The 26985-nt window shown below is 40.8% G+C and overlaps 1 protein-coding gene across 2 annotated transcripts; it reads right to left on the minus strand.

Moving 5' to 3' along the window:
• Positions 1 to 256: 256 nt before the first annotated feature.
• Positions 257 to 26984, minus strand: iffo2b (intermediate filament family orphan 2b). 2 transcript variants are annotated; one of them, XM_029431826.1, is made up of 8 exons: positions 25802 to 26984; positions 9829 to 9889; positions 7780 to 7875; positions 6159 to 6329; positions 5212 to 5363; positions 4555 to 4756; positions 4309 to 4407; positions 257 to 3516 (listed from the first exon to the last, which is right to left on the minus strand). In XM_029431826.1, exons 1-8 carry the CDS (start codon positions 26275 to 26277, stop codon positions 3283 to 3285), a joined length of 1491 nt encoding a protein of 496 aa, XP_029287686.1. In that variant the 5' UTR covers positions 26278 to 26984; the 3' UTR covers positions 257 to 3282. The 2 variants fall into 2 exon arrangements, with proteins under 2 accessions (XP_029287686.1, XP_029287687.1); XM_029431827.1 differs by having other exon boundaries at positions 4555 to 4726; positions 25802 to 26981.
• Between the last annotated feature and the right edge of the window lies 1 nt (position 26985).

Genomic DNA, 26985 nt, shown 5'->3' on the forward strand with positions numbered 1-26985 from the left:
TTTATTTTAAATATATATATATATTTTTATTTATTTATTTAAATATATATATATTTTTTTTTATTTATTTAAAATATATATATATATATATATATATATATATATATATATATATATATATATATATATATATATATATAATATATTTAAATAACTACTAATGGTATTAAACAGAGCATTAAAGTATTTTATATTAGCACATGAAGCCTACTCTTCAGGAGTTTTTATTGAGTATAAAGAAAGAAACAAATTTTTTTTTAGGTTTTTATCCAATCCACCATTTTATTTCGTTGTTGCCCCAATATCAATTGAGTACATTCATAATTTTGAAACGATCTGCCCCAGACCCACATGAATACATTGAATCAATAGTTTAAACAAAATAATAAAATTTAAATGAAAAGCAATTAAATTAAAGCAGACAAATCAGGATGCTTCCTGCGATGCAAATGAAACACAAAGACCAGCATCCAATACAGTTCAGTAGATTTTACCCAAATATGGCCACAAGTATTGCTGCACCTTTATCTCCCCATCATGTTGATGAAATTAAATATAAGAAATAAGGATAATTAACAGCAAACAGGTATGCCAATGAAAGCCTTAAACTGTATTTTGACACGACAGTTAACACAGCCATATAATCCCAGTACAGCCTGATAAAAACCAATCATATAAAACCCATTTTAGTATGAAACATTCACTACACCCGGACCTAATTTACATACATCTAGGTCACACACTGTAAGTTGGTCAGTTAAGAACCCGTTTAGTAAAGCAAAACATACCAAAGTCTCCAATAACAGCACGCTGTATATCCCTGGATTCAAACAGCTACATTTATTTTGCTCAGCTTTTACAACGTAAGGTCTTTAGAGGATGCCTCCAATCAAGCTACATTCGTTGCTTCAGTTTTATCGACTGGATGTTGTTTGACTTCGACCTGCTTCAAGAGAAGAAAATGGAGATGATACACTTAACGTAATGGCTCGTAGTTTGAAGAATTTTTTAAAACACGTGTGTGCGTGGACGAAGACTGAGACTGAGATTTTCCAGAGTTAGTAGGATTCATAGCTTGATTTACATCTGTCATGTTACTGTACACTTTGCTTTGGTTGGCTGGTTAGTGTGACGGTGTGGTGAGGGCTACAATCGAAACAAGGAAGAGCGAACTGTGTTGTCAGGCCTGCTGTTTCTGGATGTTACAGCCATTCAAACAATACATGAAGCGTTTGATGTCAATACAAAGTACAGCAGCAATAAAAGAATGGCTCTTTATTACTTATCAGGCTGGTTTTACATCAACTCAAACATCAAAGGATATGAAGGATCTAAGGAGTAACACACTTCCTAACTGCTGTTTTATGTCATTAGTTTTTATTATTGGAGATCTGATATGGTCAATAATTGACCGAAAGTTTAATAATCCTGCAAGATTAATAAAAGCAGAATATGGCGACAATAACACACTTTTTGGTTAACATAGAATGATTACAAAACAGTGAAAAATACATTGTATGCCACAAATAAAATTATTAATGATCAGGCTTGACGCACAGTCTGCATTGCAGCTATTTAGTTTAAAAGGAAAAATGTATTTAAAAAAAGAAAAGAGACCCATAGCTCCCTTTCTCCACACAAACATGCTGAAATAACAAAAGGCCTGCGTTTTAATATTCTGCTTCTGTAGAACTTCAACATAGAAGTAGCACTTAAACTTTGATCCAGCAAACCGTACATACGTTATACTACAAAGGTGATAAAAAGATCCCTTCTGTCCCCATGCGTCAATCGGTTTCTATGCTAATCCGGTGAGAGCACTGAAAATGAAATTGTGAGACATCTCAATCTGTTGCAAAGAGACTTAATATGAATAAAAAGGCCTCTGGGGTATACGATCACATGCCTACACCTCGCTATGTACAGTCTGACACTTTGAGCCCCGATTCAGAAGAGCAAAAATCAGGATGCGCAACCTGTCTGGAACAGAGTCCCCTGCAGGACAGCAGGTGGCGGCTCGTAATGAAAACACAGAAAAATAAATATTTAAATCGATAAAATAATAAGATGTAAGATTTAATCTAAGATTATGTGAAAGGGAAGCTTTTCAAAAAGTATCCTTTGGTTTTGCTTAAGATGTTGGAGGGCATTGTTTGGCTTTGATAACTTTCATTTGATTTATTTGATATAAATTAGGATTTTACCCATTTGAAATAAAATATCCTGATTTTCCACCTAAGTGTAAGAGAATCAGTGCATCTGATGTTAACGATTATACAAATAAAGGAAGATGTTAGTCTCTTGTTGAGGGGGCACTGTTCCAGTTTCTACTGTTGATGTTCATGAAAACAAAAACAAATGTTCCATACTCAGATCATTTCACTCTCAAACACACACACACACACACACACAAAAAAAAAAAGAGTTCTCAAAATGATACATAGAAAACACCTGCTTTGCTTTAAAGGCTAATCGTATTAGTTTGAAGAAAACGAGCAACGGTAAAAGCCAGTCCAAAAATAAGGCCAGCTAAATTGCATAGAACTTCAGTAGTGCACTGATGCATCAAAAGACTGTGCTCCTTTCCTCTCTCAACTTTGGCAGCTCTGCAGAGTTCCCTCAGAAACCACCAGAACTCCAACACCATTTGTCTCCACTCCTTGTTTTGTCTCCTTGGCAGAAGACACTTCAACCCCCAACTGTTTCATTTGGACTGCAAACAAAAACTAAATTGTGTTCCAATGCACAGACATAATTCAATCTAAATAAAGTATTAGAAAGTAAATATGTAAAGATGGATGTGTGTTTGTGAATGCTATGTGGAGGAGCACAATATGTACTATTTTGAATTCCTTTAGAATAAAAGGACATTATTAGGGTAAGAACTTGTACAAAAAATACATCTCAGCCAGTTTAAAATATAAGAGAATTTTTCTTTCTCTCCGCTAAAATGAAGTGAAGCTCTGGACAAGGATCCAGCGAGGCAGCAGTGAGGAAGAGGGCACAGCTCAGACTCTATTTGCACCCGTTCTCTTTGTGAAGCGAAGACGCCCCTCCCCACCCACCCACCCACCGACCACTTCCTAAACAACAGAAATAGTGTAAAAGCACCGGTTCTGGGACTGCATCAGTGAGCAGGACCGTCAGAACTTTAACAGGTCAAACAGGCCAAGATTTAGGTTGCTCCACCTCCCAAGCAGGGTGGAGCTCTATACACATTTGACCCCTGTGACGATGAGGGGCATTCAGGAAGATATGGGACAAAGCCCGGCGATGTTTCCATCAACTAGCGGGGACTTCAGGCTCTGCGTCCTTGTCCAAGATCTCGTCCTGGATCTCGTCTGTGTTCCCTGAGTCGCTGCTGGCCACAGAGCTGGCAGAGGGAGAGTTCCCGCCGCCTTTAATCATCCGCCGACAGGTCTCCATCTGCACGTCCATGCCTCTCTTCATGCTGCACATCTCCATGTACTCGTATAGATGTCTGTTCATGTCACTCTTTGCTGTGGCCAATTCCATCTAGGAGAAGGGGAAACGGATTGGTGAGTATGTAAGAGAGTGGGGTTTGGGAGGACCGACTGAAGTACATGTAATACGTCCCTTAGTGTTCAACGCAAGAGGTTACGAATGGATAGAAACGCCACAGCAGAAATGGATGAAAAGTTGATTTTGCGTGGTTTTTGCCATTACGCGTGATGGGATATGCACCTGGAGCATTACTGACACATTACTTAACTTTGATTTAGGTGATGTAGCATAACATGTTTACAATTCCAAAATATGCCACAAAATCAAGAGAAATTATGGAAAAAACCCAGAAGGAGGCGCATACGTACACAGTCCTATGTCGAAAAGAGCCGCCCTTAACGTTTTACATGGACTCTCCCCTGAAACATCCTATAACTATAATATTTGCTAAGCTACTTAACTTATCTATTACCGTCATTGTCTAAATGACAGGCACGTGCGGCAGCTCAAGGGAAGTCGGAAATAAATACAAATCTTGTGTGACTATTCTTCCGTAATCATTTGCGTACGGTCCTGTGAAGTGTTTCCTGTAAGAAAGCATGTCTTATACTATCATTGTTGGTTGTCAATCAAAATGCGACTTTGGTTTGTTACTGCCAATAAAACGTCCACATTTCTTTGGAGCTGTTTCACCGGCACTCTCAATTATTAAGTAGTTCCTCCATTACCTTTTGTGCATTGCATTGTGGGAGTCCATCGATTACTTTTTGATATACTTTAATCTGGCTTTGTGCTTGTAAGTCGTTTTTCACACACACACACACACACACACATATTGTCTACCTCGATCTGGCCGATGCTCTCCTGGTACTCCTGCTCTCTGGTCTTAAATAGTGACTCTGTTTCATCAATCAGGCTGCCGAGACTTCCATCCTGGGAGTCCTTAGAGAGACACAGACAGAAGTCTCATTCATCATGTATGAGTAAATGTCTGACACAGCACACATAGCAATGTTCTACACGCTGCCTTGCATGAGTTTAAAAACCTATGTACTGTGCCAAAGGACCATAAATGCAGACAGGACTCACAGGCTCAGCGGCTTCACCGTTTCCATTGGAGGAGCTGGCGGTTGTGCCGGGAGTTGCGACGACGGTGCACGGCACGTTGTAGTTTGCGAAGTCCTCCCACAGCAACAGAGTCTCCTCGTTTTCCTCCCACGTCAGACTGTCGCAGTCGTCGTCAATTTCGAATGTCTCGCGCCTGGCAACAAATGAGTTATCTGAACAATGTCTGCGTAGGGACAAGGACAGAGAACGGAAAGAACAGGGGACAAAGTATAACTGCCACCAGAGGTCACAAGAAAAGAGTAAGATGCGTCTATAAAGAAGACAAAGACATGGAAGGAAGAGTTTATGGAAAACGAGCAGTCACTGAAAACTTTCTTTTGAAAATATTTAGAGTAAATAGGCTGAGTGAAAACAATTAGAGAACATGCTACTGCTACAGCTACTGTGACTTTAACTAAGCAAATTATTGCCTACAGTATTTATATCTGCTGAGTTTTGCTATATCTGCATGCTCTATATATATAAACACTAGAGGGAGATGAAGGAATACATCCAAACATTATCTGTACAGGTGTGGTGTAACTGCAGCTAATATGTAGGATCATTAAAAACAGAGAACTTGATTCTCGTGTTTGTGCGTTGCTGGTGCATGTGTGCGTGTCTGAGTGTGTCGCTTACAGCTGGTTGAGCATGCGTTTCATTTCATCCGTGATGTTGAGCGACCCTGGGACGTCCTCCTCCTCCGAAGGGCTGGGCTCGGCATCCATCTCTGAACTCTCCTCATCAGACACGGCTTTACGTTCTTTTCTCCTGCAGCAGGCTCCGGCACCCTGAGAAACACACACACACACACACACACACAAAGAAATATAAACACACACACACGTTCTAAGATAAATTGAAGGAAAACCTGGTGAAATCTGTGGCGCAACATGGATTTAATTGTTTAGTTTAATAGTATATAGTTTAGCAAATAAATATGTGCTATTGAAGAAAACTACTGCTGTTTGATCATCTGTGGGGGTGTGAATCTTTCACTATCTCGCGGTTCCATTTGATTCTTGGAGGCACGATTTGATTCACAATCTATTCTCGATTCATACTCCAGTCAAAAAAAACGTTTTATTAATTTTAGAAGATAAGAATCTTGATTCTTATATATATTTTCTGAATGGTGGTGTGGAATCTCCTTTATAAATACTGTAACTATAAGAAGTCCCATTGAAAGTAGGTACATACTGTATAACAACATTAAACATAAGAGAAGCCACCAGCTTGACTCACAGTGGATATGTACTCAGGCTACAGCTCGCTGTGATAACCTTGTGTGCAGCAAAGAGTTACCACATCAGCATTTCACCTTTCTGTGTGTATGTGTGAGTGCACATGAAAGAGTAGAAGTATTCTGTATGGTATATTTTTGCGAACATGCAGACATACATTCCTGCACCCTTTAGAAGTGTCACTGAGTTTATGATCAGCCGGTGAAAAAGAAACTACACACATTCAGCCACTGGCAGCTCTGATTTCAGTGCTGCAGAGTGCTGACTGTTCGCTTCACAGAAGAATTCATATTTTTTGCATGCAAATACTGTCAAACAGTGAAACAGCAGACGGGTACCCACCCTCTCCGGGAGCGAGCGGGCCGGACTGATGGTGAACATCTTCGACATGTCTTCTGAGTTGCGTTGCTGAGCCACATCGCACAGTTTGGCCGTGATGTCGATCCGCCTGCAGATGTCCATGTCCACCCGCCTGGCTTTCTCCTGGATCTTGGTGTCCAGGTCGGACATTTGCTGCATGAGTAAGGAGAGTGGTTTTAGATGTCAAGTACACTCCAAACACATTATGGCCACACGCAGTGTTATATTGACTGCCATCAACAGATCACACTGGTCATATTACATCTGTTCAGTTGGTTCACAGCCACTTCAACTTGTCTTGTACACTTTTAATGGTGAATCGATGATGCATGTTAATTGATGTCAAACACAGTAAGTAGTATCTAAACATTTCATATCGTATGTACTTCATGGTTTTTGACAGCTCTTTTAAGACGCCATTTTACGTTAACGGCAATTTTGTTATATGATTCAAATGAGCTATTGTATTCATAACTTTCTAATGGATTTTGTGTTTGATTCTGATCTTGTGACATACTTTGTGTTATCTGTAAATCACTGTTACCGCTGCCTATCTCGGCCAGAACACTCTTGACAATAAATACATTAAAGTTCAATTAAAATAATAATAAAATAAAACTATATAGAGTACTAAAACTATTAGTTTGCATCATCATTTTGTCAATTCAATAATTATGCAATAGCGCTGCAACAAACCCTTGTGTTCATTGTTTATTAATCGGTCGATTATGTTATGCAGTAATGAAACCAGAAACATTCACATTCAAGAAGCTGAAATCAGAATATCTTTTTCAAAATGACTCTAACTGATTAATCAATCATCAAAACAGTTGGCTGATAATTTAATAGATAACAACTAATTGTTTCAATTTTGCAGCTGTAGTTTGCAATGATATTCTGTTTGGATAAGATTTGGTAGGACAGATATGGCTCATGCAAATAGGTGACGTATACTGTTCTTCCTGCTACAATGAATGAACAATAGGAGCAATGACAAGAGGCTCACCACATCTAGAGCACACAATACATAGACCTAAGAGATCTACTACTTCTTCTACGTCACTTACCCTTCTCTGGATTCACACATCAGGGATGAAGTGAAGCACAGAAAATATAATGAAAGATCTACAATGTACAGATGCCAAAAAGTGAAGAGAAGCAGGATAAACACAAAGCTTTCCAAAAAAACAAAAACAACATCCCACTGAATTTATCCCTGAGCAAGCACCGCCTGTGACGAGACCCACTGCAGTATATTATAACTGTATATCACACTTGAGCAGACCTCCCAGAGAACAATACACAGCTGTACAGAACAGGAAGTGCTCCTGATCTACAGCTGCTATTTGAGCTGTTTTCTATGAATGCTTCTCTTGGAGACTTACTGGCATTATATATTCTTCCCAAGTAAGGAAGGAAGGAAAGGTGTGTGTTTGGTTGACAGCCTTTATCAGAATGGCGCTTTGTAATGTGCCGGAAAACAATTGTATGTTCTTCAAACACTACTGTTGGAACATGATTGCTTTAAGTATGGGAGTTTCAATGCCGTGAAAGTGATAAGTCTTTATCGCGGCCGTATACCGAGCACTGAACAAATACTTACATCAGTCATCAGACTCTTGAAGACCACGAGTTCAGCCTTCAGTCTGTCCACCTTCTCGCTCAGCTCATCCTGGACCTCGGTTGACTCCTGGGCGCTCTGATAGGACGTCACAGTGTAGGAAATACAATAAGACACATAACAGATTCAACAGAGATACTTTTAGGGTTTGTGGACTACGCTTAAACAACATGTAACATTTAGTTCAATAAATCTTTATAACACACAACTATAACACTCCTTTTGGTAGATCAAAGACTTGCATTCAGATAAGGCCCTTCTGAACAAGTAAAGCTTTTATACTCATATATTTCCATATTGTTTATGATCAGTAACTAAAGGCCCTGGTTTACTTTCCTTTTCATATCTATATAACTGAGATGATGCAAATGTGAGCCTCTGCTGTAAGCATTGAGCGATACTCATGGTGTTTTAAACTGCAGGTATGTAAGAGAAACCATGTGGAATCCTAACATGCATGTAATGAAATGATCTAAACACAGAGTAACTGTTGGCTGTGGCAGATATAAATGTGTCACCTGCCACCATGGCATATATAAATGTGTCACCTGCCACCATGGCAGATATAAATGTGTCACCTGCCACCATGGCAGATATAAATGTTTCACCTGCCACCATGGCAGATATAAATGTGTCACCTGCCACCATGGCAGATAGGTCTTTCTTTATATTAAGAAACATTATTTTTAAAAGTGATTCCTAAATTAAGAGTCCAAGATTAAGGTTATATGATATCTTGATACCACTTTCATGTATGTAGGCCTAGGGGAAATATGAAGCTACAGCCAACAGCCGCTTAGCTTAGCATAGACTCGTTCAGGAGGAAGCAGCAAGCCTGGCTCAGTCCGAAGGTAACAACATCCGTCTACCGGCAACTCTAAAGTTCACTAATTAACACATTTATATCTTGTTTGTTTAATTTGTACAAAACCCAAAGTGGAAAATGTTCATGTTGTGGTTTTACAGGCAGCTTTGTGCCGTACTAGCAATGTGCAGTGATTCACCGGAGTCTCGTCGTCACCATGAGCAACGTCTCCCGGAAGTTAATGTCAAGAAATAGTGCAGCGTATAAAACCACAACATGTCTTTTTTACACCGCATGCTAGGTGGATATTGTTTCCATTTGACCGAGACTTTTGGTCTCATAAACATAACAATAAACCTAATTATCAAGCCCTCTGAACCTTGTTTCTTTTAAGAAAAATGGCTTTTTAAATAAATGATTCCCATTAATATCCCACTAAATTTATGGCTATCCTTTTCAGTTAGTAAACATGGTCAGCCCTTTAAAGACTGAATGTTACAAAGACTAAAAGGCTGAATAACCCTATCGACTTTATTCTGTCACTACAGGATTGCCACTTTTTGTATCTGTATTGAGTCAGCATATGGTAACAGCCCTTTGGCTCTGAGCCCTTAACAATAAATGGCTGTTTGCACTGATTTTACTATCTCTGAACAGATTTCCAGCTCTTGCATACACAGCAGCATCGCCCGGTGTGCTCTAAAAGTTAAAGGCCCCGTGGGATGGCACTCCACCTCTCTATCTGGGGTTTTGCTGACCCAGAATTCAAGACAACACGCATGCTGTCAGTCACTGATCGACATGTGCAAAAGCAGAGAGAGGGAAGGATGCCGACCAGATGAGCACTCACGCCAGCTGGGGCGGTGTATGTTTTTTGACACTTTCAATTGATTTAGCCTCTACATCTATTTCCTCTTCCTGCTCTGAACAGAAACATAATGATAGACTGCTGGGGAGATTTGATGTCTATATCTACCAACAGACTCCTCCTGATGGGTTTGTAATATGTTTTTTCTCATTTAACACACATCCTCCTGCTGCCTCTAATCCAGATCTGCAGAGCCCACACGAAGAGCTGAGCTATTTACAAATGTTTATGTGCTGTAGTGGCAGTTTTTAAAATGTATGTGTGTGCTTCTCGTCTGCATGTGGTAAATTGCCCTTTGTAAGACTTCAAATAGCTGTGCATGTTAGTGGAATATGTTTTATTGTTTATGTTTCCCAACCTGCTGCATAGTTTCCACCGTGGACTCCAGCTGCTCTCGCTTGGACAGCTCCTCCTCCCATCTGCAACACAGAGCACAGAGGTGGGTCAGTTTCTGCTGGGCCCGGTCCCCTGAGGGCCACCAGACAGGTTAATGGTACTTTTGTGGGGATAATACTCCCATCTCTGATTACAAAATGCCCTTGACAGTGTGGGTTCACGCCCCCCCCCATTTCCAATCTTTTGTTTCCTTCTTCCTTTGTACAGTCATCTTTACAACCCCACTGCCTCAATAAAAAACTATAGACAATGAAGTTCCATCCTTCTCCAAACACCACAAACATTGCTTATGAGTAGTTTGCAAACCTTTGATGGACTACAGAGGGACATTTGAGCTTTAACACACGCAACTCTCTGGTGCAGCCTGAATTCCTTTATGCTTTCTGCTTCTTTCCTCATGAAGTCTCAGGAGAGAGTTACAGAATATCACTGATGACAGTTCAAAGCATATGAAGATCTTTCGTCATGCTATTGTCAGAGATAAAAACCTAAACGGATAGAGCTTAACGCGCTAACGCTACCAGTCCTTGTGCAAAACCATTAGTAGCAATTCAAATATTAATTGATGATAAGTTAGACTGAAATATTCATCACATCATAGTTGGGCAGATAAGTCGCAGTAAAAAAACCCAGCTCATATTATATGATGAGTGAATTTGCAAGCAATCTAAGATGACCCAAGACAAAGAGCCTACAGCTATGCTAGCCACTCTGTGATGCTATACTTGGGCACAGCACGGCTTTGAGCGAAATGCTAATGTCACAGTGACAATGCTAAAAAGCTGATATTAGTGTTTACAATGTTTACCATCTTAGTTTAGCATGTTAGCATGTATGCTAAGCATGAATGTCAAGGGATCACAAAGGGGATTACATTTCATCCTGAGAGGGAGATAAATGTGTGAACCAAATGTCATGGCAATCAATCCAATAGTTGTTGAGATATTTCAGTCTGGATCAAAGTGGTAAACCCACCAACCGGCTAAAATGGAAGTGCCAGCCCCCCCACATGGCTAATAGGTATTATTAGCAACACAGTTCACTTTCCCTCTCCGCAGGTCATATCAGTCATCTGCAGCTTGGCAGCTATATAAAAACAAAATGAGGAGCCTGTTTAATCGCCTTTCTGTATGTACTGCACACAAGCCACAGAACGCTTTGCATCAGTCAGTTCAGCACGGTCCTAATACACAGTCATCTCGTTCCCTCAGATATGAGGCCACAGGCATGCTGAGTCACGGACGCTTCCCAAAAGAGAGTTTGACATTCAGAATGGATGAGGAACTCATTCAGTAATATGAAGTAGCTGCACAGTGTCAGACACCCATGTGAGTGTAATAGAGACTGGGCGAGCCAGTGGAAAGATTTGTATGTACTGGTGTAAGAGGCGTATTCATGTCCATATGTTTACTGTAAGGGAGAGAGCTGACATCTGATGACCACTACTGCATTCTGGGGCATCACTGTAGCCTTTACCGTGGAGGAACACAAACAGCCAGAAGTCGCTTTGGTATCAGAACAACAAGCGTCACTGGAGGTTCACTTTCTCCACAGAATGCAGCCTTGTTTCTATTCAGGACCCACTGAATGTACACTGTCTAATTAGGGAGAAGTATTCCTTGGCCAGCTCGTACTGTGATTGAAGCCTTGTTCTAAAAATGCTGGCAGAGCTGCTTCACTGTGTCCACAACACTCTGCCTGTCTGCCGCAGGACTCTGGCTAAGGTCGTCGGAGTTCACAACTGCATCACATCCTCTGCAGACACAAATCCGTTTGTCACAGCATCACTTGAGTTGTCACTTCCTGAAGAAACCACCACGTCCTTTTCTTCAATTCTGCGAGTGCTAACTGAACAACATGATTAAATCGCCCTACTGATAGAGGGAAAGCCTCCCTGTGTCAACAATATGTCAAGGCCATTTATATCGTCTATCAAAGGTAATGGAGTCATCGGCACAAGTAAGCAGCAACTGCTTCCACATTATTTGGAGCAGCTACAATTCAGCAATCCATAAAAGTCTAATGGAAAACCACCGACTGTTTTCAAGCATCCAGATAATAACAGCTAATCCAAACAAAGATGGCTCGACCGCATAGAAAAGGTATTCTATCTGGCCTGTGTGACATAGCTGTGGCTCTGCTTCTCCTGTACCTTAGGCGTGACTCAGTCAAACCAACACTCCCGGCATCTCCTTACAAGGACAAAGACAGCAGGAGGGTTGGAGCCTGTGTCAACTCATAGACATCTGTTTACCACCAGACACATCCTCTGTAATCTTGTTCTTATGAATCAACAAATAACTGAGGTTTTACAGATGATTTGGTTCACTCGGTAAAGCACAGTAAATTGAAAGTCAGTGGTTTCTTATCCACTTTTGGGAGACAAAAATATACTAAAGTAGATAGTAAGCAAAGCCAAGATGTAATTATGGAGCCACATCAGGATAATATCTAAATTCCATTGATAACATTAAAAGCCCTGTATAGAAATGTATATATACTTTAATAGTAATTATATTTTGGGTTATTTTAATAATGTTTCGTCCAATCCAATCTAATAATGAACATACGGTTATTGTTTTATCAGTGATGCAAGTATAATTGTTAAAAATAATTAAATAAACTGGAAAATCCACATTTCAATGGATGCAACAAAAAAGCGGATACTGGTGTGAAACACTGAGGGAGAAAGGTGAAGTGTCTCACATGAAACAGACATTTTCTCATATGATTTTTGCCTGTTGAACAATAGCATTCCTGCAGCGCCTGCCAACGAACACTCCCTGCCTTGTGTGGTATGTCTGGGAGTTTGCACGCAAGCTGCCTCAATGTTTTCCCACCACTGTGCCGGAGGACACCGCATGCACACATCCAAATCTGTTGCACTAACTTTCCTTTGATTGATACTTTTTAATGACAGTGCACATGGTGATATTTGTATGGTATTTAATCTAAGTGGTTGATTTATCTCTTCAAGATCTAAAATTAAAAACATTCATATCTTGGAGGTGACTTTTCCATGATTAATTATTATTTTAATGATAAAATATTTATAGAAGATCTGTTAGCACATAATACCAAAGGAGCACAGGGGAAAGTTTGAGGTATGGTTGTGTTTCAATACACAAAGCCTCTGTTGCTCATTGCAAATAAAAGATTGAATCAGACAACACTCTGTTTAAACTATAGGATGTACTGGAAAGTGTTACTGACTGAGGGAATACTCAGTAACCAGACATCTAATTACAAGATCCAAAACTGATCCTATGTCTTGAAGCAGATAAAACACTCATTCCTTCTAATTAATTCATTGTATTCTGTGTTCACCCTCAAGTTCCTGCTATTCCTCAAACTATTTTGTTTTAACAATTTTCTCTTGTCAGAATGTAGTTGTGGTCCTTCGTCCTCCTTTCCCTCACGTTAAACTTACCAGTTATTCAGGCTAACAAATAACTACACCTCTCAGTATAATGCAATTCAGTTTGCCAGCACAAGAAACTACAGCATTAGTTTTAGCTAGGTGTATCTAATAAACTGTATATGAACTGTTGTTACGTCCATATTCCTGACAAACATCATATAGTAATATCTACATACACAAACAAATACTTCAAATCAAATTTAGATTATGGGGTTTATTATTGTTCTAAAAGTGATGTGTTTAATTTGCAATTTATAGATTAATCTGTGTTGTATAAATCTAAATGTATATGGGAATGTTTAGCCAAAACCAGATAATCTATTTGTTAGAGGAGGCAACTGAATTACTTCAATTATTATTAGTCATATATGTTAGCAATACAATATCATTACGTAATCATATTATCAAATCACAATAATAATAGAGTAGAGTTTTTATTACCCTAATGCTAATGCCTAATACATCTCATGTCTTAAATGGTCATACATTTTCTAAAGCAATGCTCTGTAAAATGGAATAAAGTCTAAACACTACAAAGAGATTTTAATAGGCTATTACAATTCATTCTCATGATGGAGGGCAATAGTAAAACAGGAAGTGTTATATGATAACAGATTGAAGGATCAATACATCGGGCTACATGCAGGACAAACACCCATTCAGCTCAGCTGCTCGTATGAAATGAAGCCACTGACAGCTTTGACAAATCACATCTGGGAGTCCAGAGTGATGTGCTTCCTCCCATGGATCCCATAGGTGTCTATATAATGTCTTCTCCATAACGCCAGCATTCCCCACCCCCTACGTGCAATTATACAGGTCACAAGCCAGGGGCCATGATTTACTTTCAGAGCAGATTCTTCCAATAAACTTGGGCGGATAGGAGGAGCGTGATGGGAAGAAGCATCTGTGGCACAGAGATGTGAAATTGTGAGCAATGTAAGGCTTTCCTGAGAGAGGAAGAAGGGGAGGTATGACTAGAGTAGGTCATCGATTGAATGTCTTGATGACTCCACAGAGACACAGTGTGGCGTGCTAATGATGAAGCGATGTGAAATGGATCAAGCAAAGCAGCTCAGGAGCCCACCGTCCGGCTGCTCGAGGGTCTTTGCTGACGAGACAACGCACCAAGGTCAAAGCTCATTTCATTGCTCTGCTGCACCTCCCCCCCTGACCTCAAACCACACACACACACACACCCACACACACACACACACACACACACACACACACTCCATCTCCCCATCTTCCAAGCCATCTTGTGTCCATGGAAACCATGCCATCGGAAGTGCATGCAGATTCTTTCCTGGCTCACTAAATGTAAACTGTGCACAGAGATGTCGGGCGGGATCATCACTCACTGACGGACTGCTTTATGTTCCACTGATTTAAATATAGCCCTCCTAACCCAGACAGGACACAGACACCACCGGGCCGAACATGAGGAATGTTGGTGTTGCTAAGTGACCGCAGACATTTTCTCAAGCCACCATTAACATAGTCGCTTAGGGAGCAAATTGTGCTAATAGCTAATATAGGGGACAGTATCTGTTACTGTTCTATTGGTTTCTCTAAAGAAGAGACTTTTACTATTTGATCATGGATTACAAAAGCATTTCAAATGTATTTACAGAACATATTCTGCTTCTGAAAGAGGCAGCTGTGGATATATCTAATGTTTTAGGTGTCGTACTTCTGAATGATGACTTAACGTATGATGATTGCATTGAATCATGTGTTGCAGGTCTGACAGCAGCAACAATAAGACAGCCATGCTAGCAGCTCTGTGAGGCTGTACTTGGGACCAGCGGTGCTTTGAGCTAATGCTAACTTGTTCATGATGATAACGCTAGCATGTGGATGTTCAGCGGGTATTTTGTCATAATACCGAGTACTGGACAAATACAAATTCTGACCAGATGATGGCGCTAGAAGAAAGATCAGGGGGGTCAAAGTTATACAATCCATCCTTTGGGGACCATGACTGTGTTACATGCATACAACAGTTGTTTACTTATTTCAATGAAAACAGAAAAGTCAGAGGATCAACACAGTGGTACTTTTTTATAATATATTCAAGTTATCGATATATTTAGTCAACTAATTGGCTTTTAGCACTGACATTCCCAGTAACGATATGCTGAAGTAGAACATTAATAGATGTTTATAATAAAGGACACCGTGCCTCTTCCTAACAACCTACCGTCTTATATCTCCCAATAAACCGGCTGGTTGAAGCTGAACTTCAGACCTTCGTGTTGTGAAATATGACTATGGTGACCAAATATGACGACTGTATCCTAGATTACCGGTCATTATCTCCCATCTCTTTTTATCAGTCTGCAAAGCTTGAAGCTTTGATTATTAAAGGCGTTGAACTTTGAGATATCTCTCACTGAGCATTTTTACTTTATGAGATCGTTCCTTAAGGGAGGGAAGAGGAAACAGATGACCACAGTCTGGGAAGAACATTCCTCGAGGTTATGCAACGTGTGAACGTCAAACTGCTGGCACTTATAAATGTAGTTTTGTTTTTAGTATAGAAATTTGTACTTTTGTCTCTTCATTTCCTTTTGGTTTATTAGGATATTTTGAGTATTTTCAACATATCTGTTCCACAATTAATATCATTTTTAATATCACTTATGTTTGTGTATGATGTCTTGAATGTTGTCCCGTTTGTCTCGTGTTCACAATGACCTCAACAAAGTAATTTCCTTTTTGCCGCAATAAAATAAACTCCTCGATGCAGTAAGTCTATTCAAATTAGAGCTTCTGGTATATAAATACAAGGTTATCTATGTTAATGAACATGTTCAACAAAACTACTGAAGCTGCATGTGTGTTTGTATGTAGAGTTTGTAAAAAAGGGAAAAGCAACCGCTAGATATGCTGTTAGATACGTTACGTAAAATGCAATACAATGCCTCTCTCTAAATGAGATGGCAAATATTCTGAGGAACAGTATAACTCACGTTCAGGTTTTCGACTGGTACTGCGTGTACAGCGTATATCTACGAGGAGATATCATACATTTCATATGTGCATTTGTATTCAGCATAGATATGTGTATGTATAACTGCATATGTGTCTTTTTTTCTTCCTGTTTGTAATGTAAGTACAGTGTGGACTGCAATGCTAATAAAGAAATACAGACTCACAGTATTACTTTCCCATCAACTCGTGTACATTACCATGTGTATATTTATGCACACCATTGTTCTTGCTTATTTATTTTTTTCCGTCCTTAATTTTTTTTTTCACTATAAAATCTACAAACATTGTAGGAATACGATAAGTAGGAACAACATCATATGTAAGCAAATGTAAATGAATGTCCTGCACTCCATGAGACAGATGTGTAAGAGAGGGACGAGTAGATCGAAAGTTGCAAAAACTAAATTATTATTTTTTTGCCCGATGAAGGTCTAGAAACTTAAAACTGCACTCCTGCAATAAAGTTTTGTTTTTTTAAACATTAACTTGCCTTATTACATAAACTGCTCATTATTACTACACAGTACTTATAACTTATTTTCATGAAATGATGGTTAATTGACAAATAATGGAATTATCTTTAGGCAGTAATTCATTTGCAAGATGTTATTATATTATCTTGCAATTATTAGCATGAATAAGTTTAATGAGGTAATGCATGTTTGGAACAGATTAAATAAAATAGCATTAACTTTGAGGATGAGAGGTTGTATGCATTGGGAAATGTAATCTGTAAGTTTGATGAACGTTCTCTGTCTTAAACCAGACATCTGCCCCTTAATTAAAGTTTGGGCAACAGCAGTATGTTTGAACGCACTTAAACAGGGATGAAGCTTCTATAAGCTTCGTTTGTGTCAGGGGATCTTCACACATCATTAGCAGACTAAAACTTCTCATATTATGTCATTTGCTGTAAATCCTCGCTCAATGTAAATGTTCAACATTGGAGGATTTCTGAGAAGCAAGTTGAGGCAGAATAAACTCTTGTATAACAGGGACTAGCTGCAACACAACATTAAAAGACAAAACATAGCCTGGATACAAATCATGTTCCTGACGTTTTAATGGAGCAAGGTGACACTATAACAAACTTTTTCACTAATCAAAGCATTTATCTGAAGGGTTTGGTGCAACACTAGTGGATCCTCCCTTGTTTGACTGGCAGATAATTGGGAACCAATGTTATAACATGTCTAATCTTCCATTTCGACCCATCCGCACAACATTGCTACACTGACTTTCCCTCGACAATGTGGGTGTGAGCTTGACTTGTTTGCCCTGCGCACATGCATTATCTAATTGCTTAACTCGTAAAGCCTGTCCAGGCCCTCTTTCTCTGGCCTGAGGGACGTAAACCCTTTAGAGAGATGACAAACTTACTCGTCTTCACATGTATTTATCCTAGCTTCAAGTGAATAGGTATGACCCAAAAGCAACCTGAAAGAAAATTGGATAATTGCTTATCAAAGGAACTTATGTAAGTTTTTCTAATGGCAATTTTTCAAACTGTTAGTGGTAGATCTTTGTAGAGACATGCAAAGGTGTTGCCATTGTGAAACCGCCCACAACGTAATAGTTTATTATGTTTAGAAAGGTTGACAGTTAAATGTCTCTGTTGGCAGATCTGGCAGGAAGCCAAAATAACTGACAAGCACTGTGACAGTGAGATAGTTTTTTTGACTATATTCATTATATACAAATGATTATTAATATTTCATTGTTTTTTCGCACTAAAAAGCAACAAGGATAAATCATATCAACACGAAGGAACAATAATTCATCCATTGCTTATTAAAGCATTGCTTGTGTGCAGCAGAGTGTTGTGACAGAAAATCAGGTTTCCCTGCAGTCTTAATCTTCACTGCAAACTGACCCCACCCCACATCCTACAAAGCACACTACTGTGCTGTCTAGTTGTTATTTTCCCACTGATTTTATTCTATGCAGTCTACACTATAGTGCCATCATAATAGCGTTAAGCCCATGGCTGTTGACTTAACATACAGTACAAATATAGGACATTTAACTCCACAGAAACTCTAAAGACGCTTCACAGAGGGGCTTTGAGTTGGATGCTGTGGTTGAAAAATGACGTGGATTTGTGAGATTCCTTGTAAGTGCACAAGAATAAGAGCACAAACAACGGTCTGCATGCCCGGGCCAAGCTGGGGTGGAGCTGCACTGGGAGTGGCTCTGAAGAAGAAAAGAAGATGAAGATGTTCCCTTCTGGCACAAATCCTCACCGGCCAGGGTGTGTTCAGTCAAATTATGTAAGAGCTATGATAAATCACCACTGGACAAATGCCTTTTGTACCTCCGGGTAAACACACCTGTAGGATGAACACCAGGAGTGACGACTGTATAAAACTGCAACCACTTCAGAGGAAATCACAATTCTGATTCAATCATTTAAGAACATCCTGTTTCATAACATCCCCTGCATGTTGAGAGTGATTTGTTGTCCATTTTGAGTTTTGGCAAATAGACTGTATTTATGTAGTGCCTTTACCCAAAGTTCTTTACAATGTGGCTCTCATTCATACACACACACACTCACACTCACGGCACTGACCTCCAGGGTTCAGTGTCTTGTTCAAGGACGGGGTGGGCGCAAACCGACCCTGCGATTAACAGATCTGACCCCCTCTACTTCCTGAACCAGCCAATTCAAGCCAATTAATCAAGTACTGTGGCAGAGTCATCACATCTTCATGTTCCAGCCACTCAAATGTGGCTAGCAAGCTTAGCTGCACAACTGCTAACTGTCAGCTGTAAGGATGATGCTGTTCTCAAGGAATACAATGGCATGACATTATTGGAGCAGTATGCAGGGTTCGATGGAGAGGAGAGGGATGACAAGTTACTCAGCTTACTATTTATTGTAAAGAAGAAGAAAATATATAAATAAGTTGCAGTTCACATGAATATTAGTCCAAAATGTCATCACTTCCTCATTTTTTCCAATTAGACATTTGTGTGAAATTGTCATAATGTGCATATGAATATGAGTTTTGGCCAAAATCTAATCAGTTCATATTTGTGTCCAAGTGTATGCTTTTGCCAAATTTGAATCATTCCGTAGATATCGTGTTCACGAGAATGGTACGGACGTACATCAATTTTTCCAAGGAGCTCTGAGGAGACACATATGGTGACAGGCAAGGACGCAGAGATTTAAGATCCTGTCAAGACTCTTGCACACCCTCCTCCTATCTGGCACATGTACGACATTATAGACTGCTCAGTGATGTGTGTTTGTTGTACCTGGCAAAACAGCATTTCCTCAGGAATAGCAAGCTTTTGAAATACAGTGTTATTAAGTCAGGATGCTGCGTCAGCACATCCAGATATTTAGGTACAAAAGCTATTCAAACTGAGCAGGTCTCAACAGAGAGGCAAAGACACTTGTTAAATTATAATGTATGAATAACGATTGTGGTGAAAATTTACTTGACCTATAAAAACTGTGCGTCATCTCCTGCTTTGCCTCAGGTCACGACTGCAGCAAGGCGTAGCAGTGCTTTTCCAAAAAAGAAAACGCCAACCAATCCTACAGCACAGTACACTCTCCCTATGCAGTCAGTGCTTACGAAAGACAGGTGCATTCCTGCACTTTTAAATATGGCAAAGCGCCACTGCTCTCAGATGTATCGATACCCATGAATAATCAACCACAGCTGCACAGCACAGCAGCTCCAGACACAAGCACGGAGAGAACAAAAGGCACAACGAGGCAGAGGTGGAAACACACTCCCATCATGGTATCACCCAGATTTTCCTTTCAATGAGATCAATACGGGGATAGAGAGAAACCACTTTTCTGTTTTTAGCTTTTGCGGATGCCAGTCTTCATGGTTGTCTGGGTTCATGGACAACTATGCTCCTTAAAAGGATGTGACTGGTATTGTTCAATATTTTTCTTATTGTCAACTAATCCTATGAAAACACAACACAAGATAATACGTAAATAAACAGGACATTTGTTGGGGACTATTAAACTGTTAAACTGCGGATTATTACACATTTAGTTCTCTAGGGGAGTGGTCCCCAACCTTTTTCCCTTTTATTGGCAAACAACTACCCATGACCCATCATAACAAGTTGCATAGGTCTATGAGCTGTGGGAAGTTCAACCAGAGAGATGTTTCCTTTCAAATTGATTCATTTACTTGAAGGGGGTAACATGCCCCAATATTTCACAAGAAAAAAGAACATTTAACATTTTGTGTTGCTTCTTCTATGCTCTCCTAATTTAGGAAATATCTCAAGACCCCTCAGATTTATCTTGTTGTTCATCGTAATGAAGAAACAATGCAACAGTGCGACTCCTTGATGCGTTGTTGGACAGCAAGAGAGGTCTATGGCACATATGTATAAGATATATCCCTAAACTTTTCCACTGACAACAATCCAGGTTCGTAAAAGGATGATGATATCTACAAAATGAAACATTTGTCCAAGCAATACAAATTTCCTATAATAATACTAGAGACTGCAAATTCAAAAGTCTGAGCAAAGCGCACCGCACAGACAGGAAGTGGGAGTAGGAGTGAAACAATATAGGCTCTAATCTGGAGCTCAATGGTCTTAGTGAACTGAGCTCTAGCTCTCTCTCTCTCTATATCTCAGCAGCAGGGAGTCTTCCACTTTGAGAGGCCCCAGTTCAGTGCGGCTGCGTGCCAGGATGTGGTGCAGGGCTGGCTGGAGGTTGGAGCCTCGGTGCTAGGTGACGGCTTAGAGAAAATCCCTCTCCCGAATAGACGGCCTGGATTATACGAAGGGCAGGTCAGCACCAGACAGACAGAGACAAGTTGAAGGGCTCATCATCAGCGCAGCACGTTTGCTCATCGTGAGGATATGATATTTGAAACACAATACAGCCTTCAGCTTTGGAATCACAATCCTCCTCCCCCTGTAATTAGTTAGTTCTTTAGTACGAACAACCCTGACTCATACTTTCAAAAGAGATGCTCAGCTCTGCCTTTCAACTCTGTTAATCACAGGAAGAAAGATCAAAGCCTCAGAAAAGTGTCTTCAGTAAATTACCCTTGCATTGATCCACACACGGCTAAATTCAGCTGTGTGTGAATTATTCATGCAGGAAGAACATGCCCAACAGGCCCAGGGACTGTTCACTGTATGTTCTGCATCGCCCACATTGTCGTCTAGCAGGACAATGGTTTGGCCTTAGATCGCTGATGGAATAAACAACCAATTAGGACAGACCACCGTACAGATCTCTGGTTCTAGTCCCATCTGGGGCCGAGCATAGCTGATGTGCCCTTGAGCACTAAAACACTGCATTGCACCTTATAAATTGTATTAAAATGTCCTGCAATCTGCATCTCTTTCTCTGTCTGTGCAGTCATCTCCATAGTTGCCTCCCACATCACTTCTATTCCACAGAAATGCCTGTAAATGGAGTCAATTGTATGCTGTGCTCACATCATAGGTGTTCTTTGGAATAAGCAAATAACTACCCTTATCTTTATTCATAGAGCTCTGTGAAAATGTATTAGCACAAGTATGCTGTCTTTTAGTCCGTGCAATATCTCTCCACCAACAGTATAACATGTAAATACTAAACAAATGTGCACGTTGCCACATAAAGGTAGCTGTCACAGGCAGCTACAGATCCTATTCTGAGTTAACATACAGTTTGTTGACGACTGTCAAATATTTCCGTCAATGTTAGCCACTATCGCATGGCGGTGGCAATTACTGGTAGAGACTCAGTATCCCCCAAGTGACACATTTCACAGTGATGCAAGACAGTGGGATGAAAACAGTGTGGATGAGGGCACTAGCATAGACCTAACCCATTTACCCGTGCTCGGTCGTTTGTCAGTGTGAGAGGTATGTGACCCCACAGTCCAGACACTGGGGCTCTGAGTGGACGCTCATATAAGCTGGCTGTCTGATTTATGCGGCCTGCGCTTGGACAGCCGTATGTGTATGTGTCTTCTGTGTGTGAGAGACAGAGAGAGGGACTGTGTGTGTGTGTGTGTGTGTGTGTGTGTGTGTGTGTGTGTGTGTGTGTGTGTGTGTGTGTGTGTGTGTGTGAGAGACAGAGAGAGGGACTGTGTGTGTGTGTGTGTGTGTGTGTGTGTGTGTGTGTGTGTGTGTGTGTGTGTGTGTGTGTGTGTGTATGATTAAGAGCACTTGATGCATTCAATGGCGAACAATCAGATAAATCAGTTCAGAATGTGGACGTAATCGGTTAAAGAGCTTTCCAGAACCACAAATACATCCAGTAACTGTGAGAGAATAAGACTGTTCTCGAACAAAAGAAGGTTTCATAATGGAGAGCAATAAACCTTTCCGCTCAGAAATACTGCTAATAACTGTAGATAGTTGAGGAAATATCTGAATGGAAATAAACAGGATGCTAAAATCTTATTTCTATTATTTTGTGAGCGTATAATTGATAGTGAAATCGCATGACAAAATTGCACTTTTAAGACAAATCGAGAGTTTACAAAAAGTATCCAAAAGAGGTACTCAAATGTGATTTTGTCTAAAGATAGAAGTTAATAAAAAGCTGTTACACAGAATGATTGTTAAGTGGTTTCTTGAATGACACTCATGTTTCTATAATGTCTGGAGGTAGCTTTATGCTCGTTTACACCGCAGTTGTTTACAAGAGTGCATTGTTTTTACTTTAAAGCTACTTTAAATTTAAAGGGAGAATTGGAGCTCTAAAGAGCACATTTTCCTCCTGGCTCCTGTTCTTTCTCCTCTCTAGGCCCATATTTTAACTCTTTATTGCCCTGGCAAACATGTTTTCTGTTACATTTGAGCCTTGATATACATTCAAGCAGCCTCTGAACTGCATGAGTGACCGTGTTGCATACAACAACGTATGACAATTCACACCATTTTGCCTCAGCCTCTGATAATAGTCTCTCGATCAGAAAGAGGCGTACTATAAAATGACAGAAAGTAAACAACCGAGGGGCCTCATTTTATGAATGCAAGCGACCAAATCAGAAATGGACCAGCTGGGCATCCATCTCCTTGTGTGTGTCCACACTCGAATAGCTTTAATAAATCTCTCGGGCAGTGTGGGGGTACAGGGGGGGGGGGGCTCCGTCAGGCTTGAGGATGCCTTACAAAGCAGTCTGTACAACACAGACAGGAGGGGTGGAGGGACTGTAGAGGGGTGGAGTGAAGGATGCAGGAATGGCCGAACACAAAGACAGAGTGCAGAACAGAAAAGGCATGGCAGGCTGGAGCTCTTGGATTGAATGCTAAAACGGGACCGTAGTAAAGACTGGGAGATGGAGAGAAAACTAGGAGGTGAACTCAGCAGGGATTCAATTATGGAGCTCAGAGCAGAGAAGGACCGTGAGCGGCAGGGAAAGAGATTGATTGCCATGGTCATTGGGCAATAAAAAGAGGCTAGAAATGTGTCTTGTTCCCCACTTCTCTAGACATAGGAAAGGAATCTAAATAACACGTTTGACACTTTGGTATTTGTGGGTGTGATGAAGGAAAAACGTAAACACACATAATATACCGATGTAAACATATTGAATAAAACAGAAAGAAGACCATTGTACCAACAACTCAACAGCAGCGATTTAGAGGCATAATATAGGTTTCATTTGTGAATATGCAAAGTGCATTAGCTTTCTGTATTTTGCTAGCTAAAACTCTAATAACAAAGCAACTGGGATGGCTGTTTCAATGATTTATAAAGTCAAGAGCTCCCATTTTGAGATCTAAAAATGTTGGACTTGAGCTGCAGCAGTTTTTAATTTGGCTGCGGTGCCAGTCACTGCCGTCTATCTTCTCGTGCAGAAATGCACAAAAAAGGATATGCTGGTGTTACAGGGAATGACTGGGCAGGATATCCAGTTTCCCAGAGGAGTGGGAGAGCACGCACATTCTGTGTCACTGAGTCAGTACACTCGTGGAAGTCAGCATTCGTCATAGCCGACCTCACCGAGCAGACAGAGGCCTGTTAAAATGCCTCTCTGCTTAAATCATGGCAGCAAACAGAAGCAGGCGGTTGCTTGGCATGTCTAGCTACAGTAGCCGGCCAAGCAGCCCAGCAGTGACTTGGGTCTGCCAGGGAGGCTGCAGTGAGTCTTTAAGGAAACCCAATTAATGTGTCTAAATAAGAACAATTGGGGTAGACCGAGCCATGCAAAAGAATTTCCTCAGGAGACTGTGAGATACAGGATCAGTTCAATTCACGCTAAACATCTTTGTGAAATGCTGAGCTCAGCTCTGACACCCTTCATGTGAAACTCTACCTCCAGTGTAACTCTATCAGTGTGATGCCTGTCATCTCTCCACTATACTGTCAGATGAGCGTCTGGTGACATTGACGAACCACACCCACATGTGAAGCAAAACGTTGCACTGATAGCACTGAACAGCTCAGATCTCTCAACCAACTCAGATATCATTTCTGAGTTGATCAACTCTGCAACCTCTTCGGTATTTAAATCGTTTAGTCTATAAAATGTCATTAACTGTGAAGAAATGCCCATCATGCTTTCCCCTCAGCCCAAGGTGACGTCTTCAAACGTCTTGTTTCGTCCGAGCAACAGTCCAACTCCCAAAGATACTCCAACAGAGAATAGCAGTGAATCATCACATTGGAGAACATTTCTGTTATAAACAAGCGACTTAAACGATTAATTGATTATCAGAATAGTTGCTGATTCATTTTCTGCCTATCGGCTAGTCTTTTCAGCTCTCATGTGAACAACTTAACGAGTTAAAAACAGTCTATCTTTAAAAGCAATATCGATTATGTGTCTTAATTTAATGTGGCACTACATTAGAACAACATCTCGGCTTTTAAACTGCTACATCTACATTCATTGTGTCAACCCTTGAACTTCTGGAATTTGACTGACTGCAGTGTAAACTATGATGTACAGTAGGCTTAACGAGAAATAACTTGAATATTCCTGTAAAACTCAGACAGGAACTTCAAGTGTGTCTGTGATAATCTACTTTTCTTCCTTATTTTCAGTGTCATTCACATTTCTGTGTAGCTAGTGTGGGGGCAGTGATGACAGGGGCCCAGAAAAAGAAAAGAGTGCCCACAGCAACATTATTACAGGGCCTTTAATTCCTTGATACTCCTGAGCAAAGGATTAATATCTGGTCAAATATATTAGGGCTACAACTAACAAATATTTTTCATTTTCGATTATTTTGCCGAATATATAATCGTTTGGTCAATAAAATGTCAGACATTAGTGAGAAATGTCTATCCCAGCTTCAATGTCTTTAAATGTCTCGTGTTTTCAGCTGAAAACCCAAAGATATTCAAACTGAAAACAGCCTTTTCTGACATTTTGGTATGAACAATTACTTTGACGATACATTGGTAATCTAAATAGCGATTATTATCTGTCCATCGACTAATCGTTGCATCTCTTAAATATAGGCCTATTAGTTGTATGCACGCTCTAAATTGCCAGCTCTGTGGAGGAAATATCAACAGGACATACATCAACATGCACACTAGTTTAGCATCTGTGTCTTTACTCACTTTCTCCTATACTCGTCCCTCTCCCGCTTGACTTTGGCCAACACGTTATACAAAGCCCTCAGTTCTGGGGTAATGGTGTCTATTTGGACCCCAACTCCGTCCGGATGCGTCCACGTCACCCCGGGCCCTCGCAGGGTCTCAAAGCGCTCCCCTTGCCTCCGGACATGGGTATAACTCCAGATGGTGCCCGGTAATCGCGAATCGGGACCGTCCGTCTGCACTGCAACTTCACGGGCGTAAAGGTGGCGGTACTGCGTTTTCAGCAGAGCTTGCTGCAGCTGGCTCTCCAGCAGTTTGTTTCTCCTCTCAAGTTCGTGGACTTTGGCAAGGAAGCAGCGGAAGCGCAGGTTGAGTGTTTTCAGCACATGGATGTTGGAGCCCAGGTCATTCCGCAGGGCGCTGGTCACTGCGCCCGACCCGGTGGGGACGTTGCAGGCCGAGCCGGGCGGAGTGTCGGAGAAGAACAGAGAGTTCATGTTGACAAACAACAACACCCGATAATCCAATTATGGCTATGTCTGGTTTGTATGCAACAACAACACAAATGTTGTTTTTATCTCTGCATAGCCTATTCCTTCACAAGCCCACTCCCCCAGGACGAGTTTCTCCTTACAATGCAGATGCTGAGAGTGACTGGGAGGTTGCTGGAGACGTTGTGACCATCACTGTCCCTGCTGGGTGTTTACCCCGAAATACTAACATGGACCCCTGCGGCACACAAATAATAAACCTAGAAAGTCCTGTAAGAGGCACCGAGGGCATTATCTTCTTAAGGAGCTGGAGGTTTGACGCAGACCGAAATAAGCATCAGCAGCACTTCCCGTCACCCTCATCTCTGTGTTTGCCTTTGCTTTGCCTTTTGCTGATGCTGTGCGGGTTCATATAGCCAGCCGACAGAGGACGATGGTCCACCTTCTTTCTTTGTCATTCCCCGTTCAATGTGGCTCTACCCAGTCTCCATGTGGTGCGGTGGGACGGCAGGACGTAGGACCGCAGAGCCCGGCCTCTCCGTCGTGAGCGCGGATCATATTGCAAAGTGCTAAACTCGGCACCCTTACCAACGTCAGCCCCTCCCACCTCCCTCCCCCTTTTCTCTCGTCTCGCGCACTGAGAGCGATGATCACATCCTGGCTGAGGGCATAACATAAGCCTAATTAATAGACTAAAGTAGAGTATGACAACAA

This window comes from Cottoperca gobio, chromosome 5 (assembly GCF_900634415.1).
Source record: "Cottoperca gobio chromosome 5, fCotGob3.1, whole genome shotgun sequence".
NCBI lineage: Eukaryota > Metazoa > Chordata > Actinopteri > Perciformes > Bovichtidae > Cottoperca > Cottoperca gobio.

Bases quoted from the DNA above. Each gene is read 5' to 3' on its own strand.
- iffo2b (XM_029431826.1), bottom strand. From the start codon at position 26,277: ATGAACTCTCTGTTCTTCTCCGACACTCCGCCCGGCTCGGCCTGCAAC. The intron at 6,330-7,779 runs GTAAGTATTTGT...TTACTCATGCAG, and splicing joins TCAAGAGTCTGATGACTGAT to CAAATGTCCGACCTGGACAC. The intron at 4,408-4,554 runs GTGAGTCCTGTC...TGTCTCTCTAAG, and splicing joins ACGGTGAAGCCGCTGAGCCT to GACTCCCAGGATGGAAGTCT.